Consider the following 16,643-nt stretch of genomic DNA (forward strand, 5'->3'; position numbering starts at 1 on the left):
CAGTATTTTACTTGGGGCGCTTTGGAGTCGGTGGAACGAGGATATCGATTTAATTATTGTACGGTTAGTATTTCAATATTGGCAGCTTCTACCTAATGGACTCACTGCCTCTTCTCGCTGCCCCGGTCCGCCAGAGGAACCCCTGCCATTCCGGAGACCGGCCAAATATTTCGCTCGTTCTGAGGGAACGACTAGTCAGTATCTTTGTCCTTCTAGTTCATTCCTAACATTCCTCGTAGACTGTAAGCTCCTTGCTCGTCAGGGGTCGCGTCTACCAAATCTGTTGTACTCTCCCAACCGCTTAGTACAGTGCTCTGCGCACAGTAAGCATTCAGTAAATACCACTGATTGATTTGTATACGCTATGCACCTGTAAAGCCGCGATTCCCGTGGTTTCATGTGGGTCTTCAGAACGAATGTCTGGAAGTTTTTCAGAGTAAGTCGGACGGGTGAGTCTAATCTAAGAAAACCGTTCCAGGTGTCCAAGAAAATCCGAGAGTTGATGGCAGACAGTGAATCTATGGATGTCCTTCACGAGAGCCACGACATGTTCAAGAGAGAACAAGACGAGCAGCTGGTCCAGTGGATGAACAGGTGATCATAGTGGGTCCCGTGGGCATCTTTTGTGACTCGCACTTCCAGGCAGGCGGTCCTTCGCGTGAGCCCTCCGGCTCTCCCGCGGGTCCCTAGGGCAGAGAAGCAGCGTGGCTCAGTGGGAGTCAGGGGTCCTGGGTTCGAATCCCGGCTCTGCCGCTCGTCAGCTGTGTGACTTTGATCGAGTCACTTCACTTCTCCGGGCCTCAGTGCCCTCACCTGTAAAATGGGGATTAAGAGACTGTGAGCCCCACGTGGAACAACCTTGATTACCTTGTATCCCCCTCCCAGTGCTTAGAACAGTTCTTGGCACATAGTAAGCGCTTAACGAATGCCAACATTATTATGATTATGTTTCTTTTTTGTTCCTTCCAGACGGCCAGACGACTGGACCCTCTCCGCTGGAGGCAGCGGAACAATTTACGGCTGGGGTCACAATCACCGAGGTCAGCTTGGGGGCATCGAAGGGGCGAAGGTCAAAGTTCCAACACCTTGCGAGGCCCTTGCCACTCTCCGACCGGTGCAGTTAATTGGAGGAGAGCAGACCCTGTTTGCGGTGACTGCAGATGGGAAGGTAAGGACGTACGGTCCCTGTTTCACGCAGCTTAGGCACAGCATTTCGAGTTCGACTGTGATTTTGTCACTTACACCTCACCTTCAGTAGGCTTTGAGTGCCCGCAAAGCGCCCAACACTGTTCTCAGTGCTTGAGGAAACGACAAAACAAAAAAATTCAGCCAGTTCCTCCCCTTTCAGGAGGGAAGCTAAACAACGAATTGGGAATGAGCGTTAGTAAAGATAAAATAGCAAGCTCTGAACCAGTGCTGCATCGGCAAACACCCAGAGCAGCGTCTTGGTGGCTTTATCCCGTTTCCTTCTCTGTCCTCCGTCCCACTCCCATTCCAGCCGACGGAAAACCCTCGTGTTGAATTTTACCCCGGTGTTCTGCTCTTACAGAGTGTGGAGTTTAGGAGCTGTGGTGGTTGATGACTTGGGTGGGTGGCAACCTAGTTTTGACCACCCCGACAGGTAACCTGGTCCGGCAGGGGGTAGGTGGGGAGGGGAGACATGCACCCCACTTTCCTCACCCCACGCTCCGCTCCTGCTCTATAGCTCTCCGCCGTATATTGAAATCCAACCTTCATTAACAGTGCCGATGTCGGGGAAGCAGATCCTTTTCTAAATCTTTTCCGTGAGTTTGCAGTGCGTGCTCGTCAACTGTAGCAGTGATATTAATCGGTGGCGTTTCTTGAGCACTTACTATGTACGATGTACTGTACTGAGTGCTTGGGAGACTACAGTGCAACAGAATTCGCAGGTACAGTCCCTGCCCATAACGAACGTGCAGGGAAAAGAAGGTGTGGTACTACTGTCAAGGAATTTGCTACAGGTTTTCAAAAGAAGTCACAACTCTGTGTTAAAATGAGTCATGCCTTGTCCCACTGGAGGTGGCTCATGTCTGATTTGTGTAAAAATTAAGTTCTGAGAAGATGATGAAGACAGAATCAGGAACAGAAGTGGGGCTGTGTGCTTTCCCAACTGAAGTTTTAGTACTGAATAAGGGGGCATTTTGCAGGAAGAAATTCTGTCGAAAGATGTGTTGGACAGAGTAAGAATCCTGGATCTGTCTTCTCCGTCACAGCATCTTTTCAGTACCAGGACTGAGCAGGGACCGGAAGTTCCTAGTCATAAGGAATGCATAGAAGTATTTTGAGATTTCTACTTCTATTCATTCATTCATTCAATTGTATTTATTGAGCGCTTACTGTGTGCAGAGCACCGTACTAAGCGCTTGGGAAGTACAAGTTGGCAACATAGAGAGATGGTCCCTACCCAACAGCGGGCTCACAGTCTAGAATACTAGTACTTACTACAGTGCTCTGAACTCGGTAAACAATATTGGTTGGTTGATTAATTCAGTGGAAACAGAGTAAAAACTTTCCAGAAGTCACTTGGTTCTCCTGTGATTAAAGACCTATCAGGCTACAGTAGTGTTGTCTTCAGTGACGCCACACGGAAGCACAAGCATTATTTCCGACACCAGATTGCATTCCATCCAGATAAACGCACATTATGGTAAAATGGTTCAGAATTCTTCAATGATATTCTCTCCAAACCACTTAATTAAAACAGGTACTATAGCAGAACAGACTATCTAGATTCCAGGTAATCTAACTACACTTATACATTTAAAAAAAAAATCAGAGGAAGAGTCCAAAGTGTACTTCCTAATGAAACCCAGCCCACAGAGACGTGGGCATCTATAAGGATTTTAGATCTCTGGATCTATATTTTCTTCCATCCCAAAGCCCGAGAGCTCGTGGCTAGTTCTTGAATGGAAAAGGGACATCAGGAAGCCGCGAGACGGAGTAACTGTCGGTTTATTTTCGGATCTAGCTGTACGCCACGGGGTACGGAGCTGGAGGCAGACTGGGGATCGGCGGCACCGAGTCAGTTTCCACGCCGACGTTGCTGGAGTCCATTCAGCACGTCTTTGTGAAGAAAGTGGCGGTCAACTCCGGAGGGAAGCACTGTCTGGCACTGTCCTCCGAGGGCGAAGTCTATTCTTGGGGAGAGGCCGAAGATGGCAAGCTGGGGCATGGCAACAGAAGGTAAGTAAAGGTAGAGAAGCAGCGTGGCTCGGTGGAAAGAGCCCGGGCTCGGGAGTCAGGGGTCAGGGATTCAAATCCCGGCTCCTCCAACTGTCAGCTGGGTGACTTGGGGCAAGGCACTTCACTTCTCTGGGCCTCAGTTCCCTCATCCGTACAGTGGGGATGAAGACTGTGAGCCCCCCGTGGGACAACCTGATCACCTTGTAACCTCCCAGGCGCTTAGAACAGTGCTTTGCACATAGTGAGTGCTTAATAAATGCCATCATTGTTGTTATTATTATTATAAATCACCACAGGATTTTAGGATCTGGCACATCCGTGCCCCTTATAGAGCCGTAGTTGTTGAAAAATGCCAGCTTTTCAAGGAAACCTATTAGCTTAAACTTAAAACAATCCTCCAGGTTCGTTTTGGTTCCAAGTCTTCCTTATAATTATCATTTAATTTTAATTGTCCTTTCATCCATTCATTCATATTTATTGAGCACTTACTGTGCGCAGAGCACTGGACTAAGTGCTTGGGAAGGACAAGTTGGCGTAGCATAGAGACGTCCCCTACCCAACGACGGGCTCACAGTCTAGAAAGGGGAGACAGACAACGAAACAAAACATGTAGACGGGTCAAAATCGTCAGAACAAGTGGAATTAAAACTGTATGCACATCATTAACAAAATAAATAGAATAGTAAATATGTCCAAGTAAAATAGAGCAATAAATCTGTACAAATATATATACAGGTGCTGTGGGGAGAGGAAGGCGGAGGGGATGGGGAGGAGGAGAGGAAAAGGGGGGCTCAGTCTGGGAGGTTAATAACCTCCTGGGGGAGGTTATTTATTGTTTAGTGGCACTTGTTACCCTCTCTGTTGTAAGCACTGGGGTAGATACAAGTCAGTCAGATCGGACACAGCCCCTGTCCTTTGTGGGCTCACGGATTGAGTAGGCGGCGGAACGGATATTGAATTATTATTTATGGTAATACTGATAATGAAAATATCATTTATATCGATAGCATTTGGTCAATATATTGATAATGGTAATAATAATGGAATAATATTGAATTATTTTATTAATGATGTGTACATAGCTATAATTCTCTTTATTCTGATGGTATTGACACCTGTCTGTTTTGTTTTGTCCTCTGTCTGCCCCTTCTAGACTGTGAGCCCGTTGTTGGGTAGGGACTGTCTCTCTATGTCGCCAACTTGGGCTTCCCAAGCGCTTAGTACAGTGCTCTGCACACAGCACTCAATCAATACGATTGAATGAATGAATTTACACATGAAGTAACCAAGGCGCTGAGAAGTGATGTGACTTTCCCAAGGTCACACGGCAGGCGAGTGGTGGAGCTGGGATTAGAACCCGCGTCCTCTGATTTCCAGGCCCGTGCTTTTCCCGCTAGGTCACGTTGCTCCTCGTCATTATCGTTTTTCTTGGTTGAGTCCAGGGTTGGGCCGCGCGGGCCTCAGGCTCAGCCCCGCAAGCGTGTGTAGAGTATGGTTGGCTCATCGAGGGCAGAAGGACCCAGGAGAGGCAACTCAGACTTTTAAACAAGAGAGAACAGAACCCCAAAGACATTGAAAGGAAAATAGTTTGGGGCAACTGATAAAAAACAGAAGGGAGAGAACCTCAGGGCCTGAGACCCAAGAAGACGAACCCAGTTTAAGTAGAGGTAAAGAAAAAGGGAAAGGAAAACTTGGGATCGGGAGGAAGCTAAATAGAGGTCAGAAATAGCCGGACACAGGGAGACGGGAGAGAGAGAAAGCCAACGCCTTAGAGTCCCAGCTAGTGCCTATTGATGTGTCAGCGTCGTATTATTTATTGGGTGACTACAGATAACAGACAGGTAAAAGATGTGACCCTCGTCCCCGAAGGGTTTGCGGTCACCGGCCTGGGCACGTTCTTAAATTGACTGATGGGTTGCATTTCAGCGGCTTGTAAATACTCAGGCTTTTGACAACAGGAAGCGGGTGGTGGTTTATAAACACAGCTCAAGTGAGAGGGTTAAGGTTGGGGGAAGAGCAGAGAAGAGACAACAAGAAAAAAGAGGAATGACTGCGCCTGAGGGAATGGAAAGTTGTCCACAAAAATCCGTAACCGGAGCGTGGCCCTGAGGTGAGGTTCCTGAACAGAGAAATGATTTGCGTAAAATATATCCATTTACTGCACATCCATGGAAATCTCTCCTTTCACCCCCGAGGGGTTTAATGAAAAAATGATTATCTTAAGACTTGTAAAATTGAAAGGGTTGGAGCCAGGGGAAGCTCTTACGTTAGAAAAGGGAAATAACACAGAGGGATCCATTGTTTTTGAGCAGTCAAGTGCTGCCCAGAAGAATTTAAGGGAATTTGCCGTGTCTGAGGCGTACGCTGTTTACAGAGTTTCCTAAAAGTCACTTCAGATTTAGGAATCCCGGTCTCCCATTCCCAGGCTTTTATAGCTCATGAGCTCCCTGACTGTCCCGTGTGACTCCCCCTCCCCGATTCCCTCGATTCAGCATCTCGTAAGATTTTCAACATGGCTTATTTTAAGGAACCTTTAGGAAAATGTGGGTTTGTTTGCCATTGTACCTCATTCCGTGCCTCCAGCGGTCTCCGCTTAAGCTCAGCTTCGTAGTTCTTGATCACTGTGTTCAGGTCTTTAAAGCAGAGGGCTATTTGTGGAGTGACACAAATGCAGGGTCCAGTTGGGGACCCAGGTGTAATACAGAGAAGCAGAACGGCATAGTGGATGGAAGATGGGCCTGGGACTCAGAAGGTCATGGGTTCTAATCCCGGCTCCGCCGCTTGTGTGCTGCGTGACCGCGGGCAAGTCACTTCACTTCCCCGTTCCTCGGTTACCTCATCTGAAAAATGGGGAGCGAGACTGTGAGCCCCACGTGGGGTTCTGGCTGAATTGTACTTTCCAAGCGCTTACTACAGTGCTGTGCACACGGTAAGCGCCCAATAAATACGATTGAATGAATGGAATGGCAGGGACCGTTTCCAACCCAGTTTGCTCGGACCCACCCCAGTGCTTAGTACAGTGCCCGGCACGTGTGGCTCAGTGGAAAGAGCCCGGGCTTGGGAGTCAGAGGTCATGGGTTCAAATCCCGGCTCTGCCACTCGTCAGCTGTGTGACAAATCATTTCACTTCTGTGGGCCTCAGTTCCCTCATCTGGAAAATGGGGATGAAGACCATGAGCCCCCTGTGGGACCACCTGATCACCTTGTAACCTCCCCAGCGCTTAGAACGGTGCTTTGCACATAGTAAGTGCTTAATAAATGCCATCATAAGTAATTAATAATAACTAATAGATAATTAATTATTATTTATTTTTATATATTTTCTATAGAGAATATTGCTTATTTATTGATTATTATTAATTAATTAATGCCATCAGTGTTATTATTACATAGTAAACACTTAACAAATACCATTTTAAAAAACCCACCTAGTTAAAAGGCAAGCGCTGATTACCTTCAGCCTCTACTAAATAAATAATAATAATAATGATGATGGCATTCGTTAAGCGCTTGCTATGTGCCAGGCACTGTTCTGAGCGCTGTGGGGGGATACGAGGTGATCAGTTTGTCCCACGTGGGGCTCACGGTCTTAATCCAAAGTGGATCTGGGAGCACGTAGCGTCCGGTTGATGCGCCGTGGCCACGGGTGTCGTGATTGTTTTGCAGCCCCTGCGATCGCCCTCGGGTGATCGAGTCCTTGCGAGGAATCGAAGTGGTGGACATCGCGGCCGGCGGAGCGCACAGTGCGTGCATCACCGTCGCGGGAGATCTCTATTCCTGGGGCAAGGGAAGATACGGCCGTCTGGGTCACGGGGACAGCGAGGATCAGCTGAAACCCAAGCTTGTAAGGAGATCCCTCTTCTCCCTTGACAAAAGTTCGATCCATTTTCGGGCTGGGAGGCGGGGGACGCTTTCTCCTTGTGGTTCAAAGCGGGGTGATACTGTCGCACGTCTGGGGATTAAACTAATAATAATAATGATGATGATGGCATTGATTAAGCGCTGACTGTGTGCAAGGCACTGTTCTGAGCGCTGGGGGAGAGACAAGGCGATCAGGTTGTCTCACGGGGGGCTTCATCCCCATTTTACAGATGAGGGAACTGAGGCGCGGAGAAGTGAAGTGACCTGCCCAAAGTCACACAGCTGACACCGTCTCTATTTGTTGCCAACTTGTACTTCCCAGGCTCTCAGTACAGTGCTCTGCACACAATAAGCGCTCAGTAAATACGATTGAATGAATGGAAAGAGCACGGACTATGGAGTCAGAGGTCGTGGGTTCGAATCCTGGCTCTGCCACTTGTCAGCTGTGTGACTTTGGGCAAGTCACTTAACTTCTCTGGGCCTCAGTTACCTCATCTGTAAAATGGGGATGAAGACTGTAAGCCCCCTGTGGGACATCCTGATCACCTTGTATACCCCCAGCGCTTAGAACAGTGCCTTGCACATAGTAAGCGCTTAATAAATGCCATTATTATCATTATCATTATTAATAAGTGGCGGAGCTGGGATTTGAACCCGTGACCACTGACTCCAAAGCCCAGGCTCTTTCCGCTGAGCCACGCTGCTTCTCAAGCGTTCCTCAAATAAAGAATACTTAACACGACGATGATGATGGCATTGGTTAAGCGCTTACTATGTGCACGGCACTGTTCTAAGCGCTGGGGAGGATACAAGGCGATCAGGTTGTCCCACGTGGGGCTCACAGTCTTCATCCCCATTTTACAGATGAGGTAATGGAGGCACAGGGAAGATAAGTGACTTGCCCAAGGTCACACATCTCATCTAGCCATCGGTCATCCCAGGTTGCTAATGGCTTAGAATGGAAATTTTTTAGGGACCCGGCATTTCAACACTCTAACATTTACTGGCTCCAAAGGAAAATGCCTGACCCCTTTGCATTATTGTTGCCAACTTGTACTTCCCAAGAGCTTAGTACAGTGCTCTGCACACCGTAAGCGCTCAATAAATACGATTGAATGAATGAATGAATTGAAACCGGAGCAGTAGTGCAAGTAGTTAGGTTAGTTTAGAGAAGCAGCGTAGCTAAATGGAAAGAGCCCAGCTTTGGAGTCAGAGATCATGGGTTCAAATCCCGGCTCCGCCAATTGTCAGCTGGGTGACTTTGGGCAAGTCACTTCACTTCTCTGGTCCTCAGTTCACTCATCTGGAAAAATGGGGATTATTAAGACTGTGAGCCCCCCTTGGGACAACCTGATCACCTTGTAACCCCCCCCAGCGCTTAAAACAGTGCTTGGCGCATAGTAAGCGCTTAATGAAAATGCCATTATTATTATTATTATTATTATTATTATTATTATTATTATTCCTTGGGTGGAATGGGGGCAATGGTGAAAAGCCACAAAAACGATTTAAGTCAAGAGACTGAAGATCATATGAATGTGGTTTTTCATATCTAGGTCTCGGTTTAAGTCCCAGCAGATATTGTTGCCCAACTCGCCTCAATCCTTTATTTCCTTCTGATTGCGTTTATCCCCCTCGTAGGCCTAGCGGAAAATATTCTATTAAAATGGGAGCCCAGGTAATTTCAATCAAATTTTGGTCTCGTAAGCCAAACCTGAGGATGAAAAGCCCTGCCTGTAGATAAATATAAATTACTCATCTATATTTATGTCTGTCTCCCCATCTGGACTGTAAGCTCATTGTGAGCGGGGAACGGGTCTACCAGTTCTGTTGGACTGTACTCTCCCAAACGCTCAGTACGGTGCTCTACACGATAAGTGCTCAGTAAATTCATTCGGTCGTATTTATTGAGCGCTTACTATGTGCACTGTACTAAGCGTTTGATACCACGGATTGATTGGTGTTGCTTTAGAATACCGAGGAACGGTTAGGTGGCCGCTTGGTTTTTGCCCTCTTCCCCTCCGAGGGGCCCCCAGGGTTGTTGCAGGTGTGAGGGAGGATTTATTTTTATGCCTGGGTTGCCTTTATCTTTGTAAATTGATATTCAGAGAAACAGCTCTATTTGGGATCAACTGTTCAGCATTTGCTCTGTGGATTTAACCGCAGTATCGAAGGAGTCCTTCAAGGGTAAAAACGGAGCCATTTCCTCTTTCTTCTAGGTGGAAGCCCTTCAGGGTTACCGGGTGATCGACATAGCTTGCGGCAGTGGAGATGCTCAGACCCTGTGCCTCACAGACGATGACACTGTCTGGTCTTGGGGTGATGGGGATTACGGAAAACTCGGGCGCGGGGGCAGCGATGGCTGCAAAGTGCCAATGAAGGTATTCGGTCTTCGTTTTCACCGCAGGCCCCGGTACTCCCCTCTCTACGACGCGAATCGACGCGCGAACCGCCGTCGTTAGCGCTGGATCTTTAGAAAGGGTACCCCACAACAGAAGCAGTGTGGTCTGGTGGAAGGATCGTGGGACTTGGGTTCTAATCCCAGCCCCGCCGTTTGCCCCGGGACCTTGGGCAAGTCACCTGACTCCCGCCACAGTTTACCAGTTTGTAAAACGGGCTTGAAATAGCCGGTCTCCCTCCTCGGACTGTAAGCCGCTCCCGGGCCAGGGACCGCGTCTGACCTGATCCGTTTGAATCTACTCCAGCACTCAGAGTGCGTGGGGCATTGTAAGCCCTTACCAAACTACTATGGCCAACGGTATTATCAATCAGAATTACTGTCGCCCCGTAAATTGTGTGACTGTCCGTTTTACCGTGGTCCATCTTGAACCCTGGTTTTGGGGTCGGGAGACAGGACCGTGGGTGGAGGGATTTCAGGACAGTGAAGAAGAGGGCCTTTCCAGAGGCCCAGTGGGCACGGAGCGAGAATTCCTCCGACACCAGGTCGAGAGCATCCAGGTCAAGGGAAGAGGAGAGAAAGATAAGAGAAGCTTGTCGCTAAATGCCCTGCCGACGGTTTCCCTCGCGCTTCCGTTTCCACTGGGTACTGCCCGACCTCTCTGCCCCTGGACAGAAGCCATCTCTCCCAAAGCGTCCTGCTTTGTCTCTCTCTAGCTTATCTCTAAATTCAGCTAAAGATCGCGTTCTCCTGGCCTTCAGAGCTCTCCTAAAATCTCACCTCATCCAGAAAGTCTTGCCCTGTTTCCAGGGCTCCATACTGAATCTACCCAGTAGCCCTTCTTAGAATTTATCTGTCCTCGGCTCTTAGGTCCGTTCAATTACCTGTTTAATTAATTCAGGTATTTCCTCCGGACATATTTGTATGACCGCTCGTTTTATCCTTGCTCTTCCTCCTTCTCAATCTTTGCCGATTATTTAATCCTACCTGTCGGTCCTATTAGAAGCAGAGAAGCAGCGGGGCTCGGCGGAAAGAGCCCGGGCTTTGGAGTCGGAGGTCGTGGGTTCAGATCCCGGCTCCGCCGCTTGTCAGCTGTGTGACTTTGGGCAAGTCACTTCACTTCTCCGGGCCTCAGTTACCTCATCTGTCAAATGGGGATGAAGACTGTGAGCCCCCCGTGGGACAACCCGATCCCCTTGTATCCTCCCCAGCGCTTAGAACAGTGTTTTGCACATAGGAAGCGCTTAACAAATACCAAAATCATCATCATTCCCTTTAACAGGGACTGAAACTAGGCCCAGAGTAAGCGGAGGGGCAAGCTACCTGTCGGGACTTCACTGGAGTCTTTTAAAAGCTTTCCTTGTGGATCCCCATACCTTACAGCCCTCCAGGGAGCTTTTCATTTCCTACGTGCCCCAGCCGACTTTGAAGAGAACGTAAATGAGAGAATGAAATTAGCTTTTTGGACAAATGATCCCAGAAGAGCCTTTCAAAATAGTTAAATCCAAAGCAGTTGGATTACTCCCCTTTAATTTTTCTTTCTTTTGTGTTTTTCAAGAAGATGCTACAGAAGAACAGTTTCCCCCTGTAGACTGTTAGCTGCTTATGGGCAGGGCTCGCATCTTCCAACTCTGTTTTGACTTTCCCAAGTGCTCAGTACAGTGTTCTGCTCACGGTAAACGTTCAGTGAATACTTTTGATGGCGATTCCTGAATGCGGTTCCATTTAACACGTTCTGTTTCCGTAGATTGATTCCCTTACGGGCCTCGGAGTGGTGAAAGTGGAATGCGGCTCCCAGTTCTCTGTGGCTCTGACCAAATCTGGAGCAGTCTACACTTGGTGAGGACACCAAATCCATGAAATGATCAGCAGAACAACACGATCCTGGTTGGGCCAGGAAACAGTTGAGAAGCAGTGTGGCACAGGGCTGAGAGTCGGAAAGACCTGGGTTCTAATCCCGGCTCCGCCACGTGTCTGTTATGTAATAATAATAATAATAATGGCATTTGTTAAGCGCTTACTATGTGCAAAGCACTGTTCTAAGCTCTGGGGTATACAAACAATTGAGAAGCAGTGTGGCACAGGGCTGAGAGTCGGAAAGACCTGGGTTCTAATCCCGGCTCCGCCACGTGTCTGTTATGTAATAATATTAATAATAATGGCATTTGTTAAGTGCTTACTATGTGCAAAACACTGTTTTAAGCGCTGGGGGATGCAAACAATTGAGAAGCAGTGTGGCACAGGGCTGAGAGTCGGAAAGACCTGGGTTCTAATCCCGGCTCCGCCACGTGTCTGTTATGTAATAATATTAATAATAATGGCATTTGTTAAGTGCTTACTATGTGCAAAACACTGTTTTAAGCGCTGGGGGATGCAAACAATTGAGAAGCAGTGTGGCACAGGGCTGAGAGTCGGAAAGACCTGGGTTCTAATCCCGGCTCCGCCACGTGTCTGTTATGTAATAATAATAATAATAATGGCATTTGTTAAGCGCTCACTACATGCCAAGCATGGTTCTAAGCCCTGGGGGTCCCACGTGGGGCTCACGATCTTCATCCACATTTTCCAGATGAGATAACTGAGGCTCAGAGAAGTGAAGTGACTTGCCCAACGTTGTCCAGCAGACGTGGTGGAGCCGGGATTCGAACCCAAGACCTTTGACTCCAAAGCCCGTGGTCTCTCCCCCGAGCCACGCTGCACTGAGTACAGTGCTTTGCATGCAGTGAGCACTCAATAAATACTATTGAGTGAACGAAGGACCTTGGGCAACTCACTTAACTTCTCTGGGCCTCAGTTACCTAATCTGGAAAATGGAGAGTAAGATTGTGAGCTCTGTGTGGGACAGGGACTGTGTCCAGTGATTAATTTGTGTCTGCTCCAGCACTTCGAACAGTGCTTGGCACATAGTAAGCGCTTATGTCGGATTATTATCATTATCATTACATTTGAGCATGGCCAGTAGAGAGGTGTTCCTGTCTTGGCTGGGAGGGCCGGAGTGTGGAAATGGCAGAGGACACAAAATGACCGGATTTTTTGTGTTCAGGGGCAAAGGTGATTACCACCGACTGGGCCATGGATCGGATGACCACGTTAGACGACCGCGGCAAGTTCAAGGGCTGCAGGGAAAGAAAGTCATTGCGATTGCTACTGGCTCCCTGCATTGTGTCTGCTGCACCGAAGATGGTAAGGAGAGCGATATTCCTGCTGCCGAAAGAAACAGTGATGATGGTGATGATGATGATACAGAGCCTACTATGGGCCGAACGCTGGGGTGGATGCAAGATTTTCCAATTGGACATAGTCCCCGCCCCTTAGGGAGCTCCCAATCTAAAGAACGGAAAATGGGCCAAACCGGACTTGCGGCTTCTGCCGTGAATACACGCTGCAGTCGGAGGAATTTTTTCCTCATTTGAGCAGCACCGTAGTCAGGTGCTCCGCACCCAGTAAGCGCTCGATAAATACGATTGAATGAACGAACTGCAACAACTCGTGCCGTGGCCGGGCCGGTTTAGGTGTTCTGCTTGTAAGCAAGCTGTGACCGAGTTAATCTAAACAGATTTTTCCCGGAGAGTGGCCTTGGGGTTCTAATTTAAGTTCCCTAGTCCGGTAGACTATGTCGCATCGCACCGTCATTTCTGCCTCATTTAGCCAACACGTAGCCAACACAAACCTCATCATCCGTCTCCCCCTTCTAGGCCGTGAGCCCGTCGTTGGGTCGGGACCGTCTCTATATGTTGCTGATTTGTACTTGGCAAGCACTTAGTACAGCGCTCTGCACGCAGTAAGCGCACAATAAGTATGATTGAATGAATCAGTCAGTGAAATGTTCCCATACCGGTTGGGCATCCCGAAAGCTAGACTACATCTGTGTTCATTAAGAGAAGCAGCATGGCTCAGTGGAAAGAGCCCGGGCTTGGGAGTCAGAGGTCACGGGTTCAAATGCCGGCTCTGCCGATTGTCAGCTGGGTGACTTTGGGCAAGTCACTTCACTCCGCATTGCCTCAGTTCCTTCATCTGGAAAATGGGGATGAAGACTGCGAGCCCCACGTGGGACAACCTGATCACCTTATATCCTCCCCAGCGCTTCGAACAGTGCTTTGCACATAATAAGGGCTTAACAAATGCCCTCATATTATTATTATTATTTAGTGGAACCCCGGATTGATTGATTGATTGATCCACCGTACATTCCCCACTGCACGTTCATTCATTCAATCGTATTTATTGAGTGCTTACTGTGCGCGGAGCGCTGTTCGCGTCTGCTATGACCCCCAGATCCCAGTGTTCAAAAACACTATTACTTCTACTTCTATCAATAGTTAGGCCAAGAGAAATAATCACTGTCTTAATTCGTTCATTTTGGGGCGCCTCCTCCCGCGGCGGTCAGTATTGAGCCCTGCCTCCCTTTGTCCCGTCCAGGGGAGGTTTATACGTGGGGCGATAACGACGAGGGACAGCTCGGCGATGGGACCACCAATGCCATCCAGAGACCGCGCTTGGTGGCGGCCCTCCAGGGCAAGAAGATCAACAGGGTGGCCTGCGGCTCGGCCCACACCCTGGCGTGGTCCACCAGCAAACCTGCCAATGCCGGCAAACTCCCCACCCAGGTAAGCAGAAGGCCCCTGGGAGGAGCGATTGCCCGGAGGACTCTGTGAGCCCACTGTTGGGTAGGAACTGTCTCTATATGTTGCCAACTTGTACTTCCCAAGCGCTTAATACAGTGCTCTGCACACAGTAAGCGCTCAATAAATACGATTGATGATGGGAACCGACGAAGGCTTACCGCTCAGCTTTGTTTCTCTTTCCTAGGTTCCCATGGAGTACAACCATTTACCCGAAATCCCAATCATCGCACTACGCAACAGGCTGCTTTTACTGCATCACATCTCTGAAGTCTTTTGTCCCTGCATCCCCATGTTTGACCTCGAAGGACGCCTTGACGAAGCCGGCCAGGGGCCTTCCGTCGGGTTTGACACTTTGCGGGGAATTCTGATATCCCAAGGAAAGGTAACGCATCTACACTGGGGTTTTACCACGGGGTCGGTTTGGAGATCGCTGGGAAACGTCGGATTTCTGAGTGCTTGCGACGCCATCCAGCTTAACTTCTTCCGGTAGTTTTTCCAGGTCTCGGCGAGATTTCTCTCAGAATGTGTTCCTTCTTCCTTGTGGAGTTCCTTTTCGATATTCCTTAGTGCTAGTTTCTCCTAAATAATAATAATAATAATAATGATGGCATTTATTAAGCGCTTACTATGTGCAGAGCACTGTTCTAAGTGCTGGGGAGGTTACAAGGTAACAGGTTGGCCCACGGGGGGCTCCCAGTCTTCATCCCCATTTTACAGATGAGGCAACTGAGGCCCAGAGCCCCACTGTTGGATAGGGACTGTCTCTATATGTTGCCAACTTGTACTTCCCAAGCGCTTAGTACAGTGCTCTGCACACAGTAAGCACTCAATAAATACGATTGATTGATTGATTGATTGAAGTGACTTGCCCAAAGTCACACAGCTGACAGTTGGCGGAGCCGGGATTTGAACCCGTGCCCTCTGACTCCAAAGCCCGGACTCTTTCCACTGAGCCACGTTGCTTCTCAGTAATGACGTGGTAGCAGTTTGGATGGAGAGGAGAGGGCGGATTTTAGCGATGTTGTGAAGATGGAACCAACAGGATTTGGTGACAGACTGAATATGTGGATTCAATGAGAGGGAGGTGTCAATACAGTAAATGGTATTTCTGAAGCGCTTATTGTGTTCCGAGCACGGGGCTAAATACTGGAATGGACACAATGCAGTTAGATGATGATAATAATAATAATTATGGCATTTGTTAAACGCATACTATGTGCCAAGCACTGTTCTAAGCACTGGGGGACATACAAGGTGATTAGGTTGGACACAGTCCCTGTCCCACATAGGACTCACAGTCTCAATCCCCATTTTACAGATGAGGGAACTGACTTGCCCAAGGCCACACAGCAGACAAGTGGCATAGCGGCATTAGAACCCATGGCTCACCGTCTGAGGGGAAAGAAGGGGAATTTACTCTCCTTTTTACAGATGAGGAAAGTGAGGCACAGAGAAGACAAGTCACGCAGGAGCCAAGTGGCAGAACCAGGATCAGAACCCGCGTCACCTGACTCCCAATCCCGTGCTCTTTCCATTTCTAGACTGTGAGCCCGTTGTTGGGTAGGGACCGTCTCTATGTGTTCCGACTTGTACTTCCCAAGCGCTTAGTACAGTGCTCTGCACGTTGTAAGCGCTCAATAAATCCGATTGAATGAATGAATTAGGCCACACTGACGCTTACATCCATCTGTGCCTTCGACCCAAATTAAGCCCAGGTTGTTGCACCATTTTCCCCTCAGAGTTCAAAATATAATAATAATGATGGCATTTATTAAGCGCTCACTATGTGCAGAGCACCGTTGAAATAGATCCAATGGATACGTGGAATATGCGTTCATTCTCGTTCTTCTTTACTTTGTCTCTCCCAGGAGGCGGCTTTCCGCAAAGTTGTGCAGGCTACCATGGTGAGAGATCGTCAGCATGGGCCGGTGGTGGAACTGAACCGAATACAGGTAACCGAGCCGGTTTCATCTGCAGGGGGCCCGGCTCCCCGGCCGGGAGTCGGAGACTCCGGGAGCCCCCGGTGAAGGGGATTGTGATCCACCACTAGCCCCATTCCACGGAGACCGGGCCCAAAGCACGGGCTGCTAATTCTGCCTCGGTAGTAGGGCCCAGGACTGGTGGTTCTGGGTATCAACCTTGGCGGGGTTGGCGGGGGCGGTCCCCTGCCCACGTGATCTGCCGTTGTTTCCGTAACCCTCCCCACTGTTGGGTAGGGACTGTCTCTATATGTTGCCAACTTGTACTTCCCAAGCGCTTAGTACAGTGCTCTGCACGCAGTAAGCGCTCAATAAATACAATTGATTGATTGATTGATTGGCGGGAGGGGTCAAAAGTCAAGGTCCGCCCACCACTGACTGTGGTTTGTAACGCTTTCGACGTTTCCGACGCGAGTGAGGCCTTCCTGCCGGTCATTTTCTGAAAAGGAAGCGCAGCGCTTGAAGAAAAAAAATCTTTGTGTATTATCCTTTTGTATTAGCACATGATTTTTGACCCTGCTGTTGATTACGTGACTGGAAACCTTTCCGCGTCCAACACTGGAGGGCATTTGGGAT

At 48.7% G+C, this 16,643-nt stretch overlaps 1 protein-coding gene across 1 annotated transcript in view; it reads left to right on the forward strand.

Moving 5' to 3' along the window:
* The window catches only part of HERC2 (HECT and RLD domain containing E3 ubiquitin protein ligase 2), a 319,306-nt gene that overhangs the window by 288,412 nt on the left and 14,251 nt on the right, over positions 1 to 16,643 (forward strand). The window contains exons 76-85 of the mRNA XM_038760185.1: positions 479 to 594; positions 970 to 1,168; positions 2,990 to 3,204; positions 6,871 to 7,048; positions 9,285 to 9,446; positions 11,211 to 11,302; positions 12,507 to 12,646; positions 13,883 to 14,070; positions 14,273 to 14,470; positions 15,957 to 16,040. Of these exons, the coding sequence (XP_038616113.1) occupies positions 479 to 594; positions 970 to 1,168; positions 2,990 to 3,204; positions 6,871 to 7,048; positions 9,285 to 9,446; positions 11,211 to 11,302; positions 12,507 to 12,646; positions 13,883 to 14,070; positions 14,273 to 14,470; positions 15,957 to 16,040 (1,572 nt within the window). The remainder of the gene's footprint in view (positions 1 to 478; positions 595 to 969; positions 1,169 to 2,989; positions 3,205 to 6,870; positions 7,049 to 9,284; positions 9,447 to 11,210; positions 11,303 to 12,506; positions 12,647 to 13,882; positions 14,071 to 14,272; positions 14,471 to 15,956; positions 16,041 to 16,643) is intronic.

The sequence above is a fragment of the Tachyglossus aculeatus genome, chromosome 18 (genome assembly GCF_015852505.1).
Source record: "Tachyglossus aculeatus isolate mTacAcu1 chromosome 18, mTacAcu1.pri, whole genome shotgun sequence".
Taxonomy (NCBI): domain Eukaryota; kingdom Metazoa; phylum Chordata; class Mammalia; order Monotremata; family Tachyglossidae; genus Tachyglossus; species Tachyglossus aculeatus.